At 37.6% G+C, this 3,441-nt stretch overlaps 2 protein-coding genes across 2 annotated transcripts; both read right to left on the bottom strand.

Moving 5' to 3' along the window:
- Window positions 1–761: 761 nt before the first annotated feature.
- On the bottom strand, window positions 762–1,058 carry LOC108372698 (syntaxin-5-like). The gene is made up of 2 exons (XM_017628449.1): window positions 1,009–1,058; window positions 762–978 (listed from the first exon to the last, which is right to left on the bottom strand). Exons 1-2 carry the CDS (start codon window positions 1,023–1,025, stop codon window positions 768–770), a joined length of 228 nt encoding a protein of 75 aa, XP_017483938.1. The 5' UTR covers window positions 1,026–1,058; the 3' UTR covers window positions 762–767.
- A 1,151-nt stretch (window positions 1,059–2,209) lies between these two features.
- LOC108372638 (syntaxin-5-like) lies at window positions 2,210–2,741 on the bottom strand. The gene is made up of 2 exons (XM_017628371.1): window positions 2,690–2,741; window positions 2,210–2,628 (listed from the first exon to the last, which is right to left on the bottom strand). The coding sequence occupies exon 2, from the start codon at window positions 2,564–2,566 to the stop codon at window positions 2,210–2,212; it is 357 nt and encodes a 118-aa protein (XP_017483860.1). The 5' UTR covers window positions 2,567–2,628; window positions 2,690–2,741.
- Window positions 2,742–3,441: the final 700 nt, after the last annotated feature.

Below are 3,441 nucleotides of genomic sequence, written 5' to 3'. Positions count from 1 at the left end.
TGATTAATTGTGCTAGTGTTAGTGCCAAAGGATCTGGGTGCAGTTTTTTTACTTTTCCGGCCGACATTGAGTTGGTGGAAAAGTGGATCCAGTTCTGCCGGAGACCAACGGATTTCAACGCCCGAACCAGCGTCATCTGTGTAAAACACTTCACCACTGATGACTTCGAGAACGAGCTACCTACGAGAACCTATAAATTGAATCCGGCATCAGATCACATGCAATAAACGGCAACATTTCATTACGATGTATTTTTTATTTATTTGTTATTTAAAAATATAACACGTTCCCCTGATAAAGCTTTTTATTTATACATACTGACCTTCTGCTTCCTACCGGAAATGTTAAGCCGTATGCATAAAAACTAAGCAATTGCTTTTTTCTTGAAATTGCATACCTTTCACTTAAATTTGTTTGAACATAATATTTGAATTATTAATAAACAAGCACATGTACTTATTGCCAATAACAATTTCTATTTTATTTAGTTTTAAACTTTTCTTTATATATTTATGATTACATAAATGGTTCTCGTTTTATTACACAGGATCATCTCTACTTTTTATAGAAAATTTTGAAAAAAAGTGAAACTAAGTGAAGTAATTTTATTATTGGCAGAATTAGTGTCTAACCCTACGTGACTGCTTCTAAAAGCTATCGTGTTTCACGTGGCATATAAGACTTAATTTCATTATTACATTAGTGTTTTTTATATGTATGTATATGAATAGGATATTATATATTTATGTATTTAAAAACCAACAACTTTAGACCGCGCATCTGAACTTGTTAAAATCTTGGCGTGTCACAAACATATTCGTTATTATATAAGGAAAACTACGAAGAATATGAAAAAGAATATCAGTACTGCGAAGATTTTTATCATCAGTTTGGAAGTACTTCAATATTTCACCATGCGCCGCTTCTATGTTCAATTCGGCATCTTGTATGTTTGTATCGATACGCTCCACAGTCTCCNAATATTTCACCATACGCTCCACAGTCTCCTCTTGCTCCTTAACCATATGTGCTGATTGTTGAAATATACTGCCTAGCTCGACAATAGTCGATTCCACGATTGAGAGAAATAGAGATTGCGCCAATCGCGGTACCGTTAATCCGCTCTTTGTGATTTTGACAGAATCAGCTGTGTGCGTGACGTCATCTTGGTGCAAATGTTGATTGTGAGCATACGAAAAAACCAAATAACAATTTTAATATTTGTGTGTTAATATTTCTGCTTGGTTTTAAACAATTATTGAGACATTACAAAGCAAAACGAAGTGTGCAGTGGCAAAGTGTAATATGTAGTGAAAACAAAAGGAATGCGTGCGATATAAGTTTTTTTTCGTTTCCTACGGACGCAAATCTGGCGAAAAAATGGAAGCAGTTCTGCCGGCGAGGAGATGCATTAAACACCAAATCGAGCTTTGTGCTATGTGTGTGAGCTATGAGCTCCTACATGGAACCATGTTGGCCTTTCCTTGGTGAATTGTAGTAGGTACATTTGCATGGTGAACTTAGACAGTTGCTAGTTTAGTTTGCTGGCAATGGCAAAAAACAAAAGCAGTTTCTACAGTAAATAGATACATGAACTTCACTACCTACTTATTTTTGTTAGTACCTGATTCTTTTTAGTGCTGGTATGAGGTAATGCACCAGTGGATAAGGTCGCCAAGCGCTAATTCAAGCGGCATCTTACCGCGCTGTTACGTACCTAATACAAAACAGCTTAAATTATATTTTATTTACATGGAATATTTGTTTCCAAAGAAGCCACACTCATGCATCCTCTCGGAAATGGTAAAAAAGTCATCAAATAAAAGCTGTGGAGTTAACAGCTGTGGAGTTTATGGTGGTTGGCTACCGTACACAAATATAAATATGTACTCTACATGGCGAGTCCAAAAATTCACTTTGCTGCACACCTTCCTTTTGGTCTGTATGAAATTGCAAACACTGTTAATACATCCATTTTTTCATGTGCCAAAAGTCGTACTTACCTAAAGGGCTACATGTCCAAAATTATTGCTACGTGTTCCTAATTAATCAATCTTTGCATATTTATTAATTCCTGCAAAATTGGGCCATGTAATATAAAAATTAACACATTTTTCTGCATTGTTTACATATTTTTATATGCGTTTTGGCATTTCTCTCTCGCAATTGCACCAAAAATCCTCTCTCATTGGCGCAATCTTGTATTCTATCATTCTTGAGTCGATTCAATGTTCTGCATAGTCTCAGCCCGCTGTTGCACGTAACTATCGAAGTCATCATATAATGCAATCTGCTGCTGCGTCTGTATTCCACTACCTCCGACTGCACCCAGCAATGGTGTTGTATCACTTGCGGCCATGTCAATGCTTACGGCCGTATTCTCTTCGCTTAACAGCAAGGAGCCCTGTTTCGCTGTACTCGAGCGAACAGTGCTAGCAGCAATTGGTGACTGCCCGATTTGATACCGACGTGCTTTTTGTTGTTTGAGATTTTTTATACGCACTTCTAGTATCTGTTTGAAGTCGGTGCCCATGCTGGCTAATTTAGATTGTAACGCATACACCATGATGTAAGTCAATTCTTGAATCTATTGCGGTCGATCATCAAAAAGACTCTTCTTTTTAGCCACTGCAAAAGAATCGGTAAAGTAATATTTATAATTAAGAACACCTATTCATTTTATACTCACGCATTGTCAATTTTTCCAACTTGGCATATGCACTTGCTATGTTTTTGCCAATATATTTGTGGCCATCATAAATTCCTTTCATACGTCAATTGTTGCACCATAGCCTGTAAGAAATGCGTAAACATAGTAATGTAAACGTCTTCAAATGCACTTCTACTTCTAACTTACTTGTAAGTCTCTAATCTGTTGCTCGTACATAAATTGCGTCTGCGTCGAGGTCTCTATCCGATTGCGGCCTTGGTTTAAATTGGCCTTATCCGACAACTGGCGTATGATAAGCTGCGCCATTTCCAACTCATTTGACTTTTCTTTGAACTGATGTTCAACATCGGGAGCACGTTGCTGCATTACATCTAACAGCTTTTTCATTTCATCCAGATGAGCCGCTTGATGTGGCAAACACCCAAAAGTTTGTTTACAAAGTGCATTTTTGAGTAGTTGAACAAATGCCAGTGGGCAGCTAGCGGGTCAGTTGCTGGCAACAATTTGCAGGCTTGGGCCAGCGTTTGTTGCGGCTGCCGGAAAAGTAGCTAAATAATGAAAGTAATTATATGTATAGCGGAGTAGGAGGTTTTTCTTTATTTTAAAAGCTTGCTTACTGATTTCACTAATTGACGACGATGCAACGATCACCGTGGAATCGTTCTACAAATTATTACCAGCAACTGACCCGCTGGCGGCCCGCTGGTATTTGTTCAATTACTGAAAAAATGCAAATCATTATAATGATTGCAGTGTTTTAACACTTTCAG

This window comes from Rhagoletis zephyria, unplaced genomic scaffold, assembly GCF_001687245.7.
Source record: "Rhagoletis zephyria isolate East Lansing unplaced genomic scaffold, Rhagoletis_zephyria_1.1 Rzeph_scaffold_00075, whole genome shotgun sequence".
NCBI classification, from domain to species: Eukaryota; Metazoa; Arthropoda; class Insecta; order Diptera; family Tephritidae; genus Rhagoletis; species Rhagoletis zephyria.
Note: the sequence above shows the minus strand (reverse complement) of the source record. Positions and strands in the feature narration are given on the sequence as shown.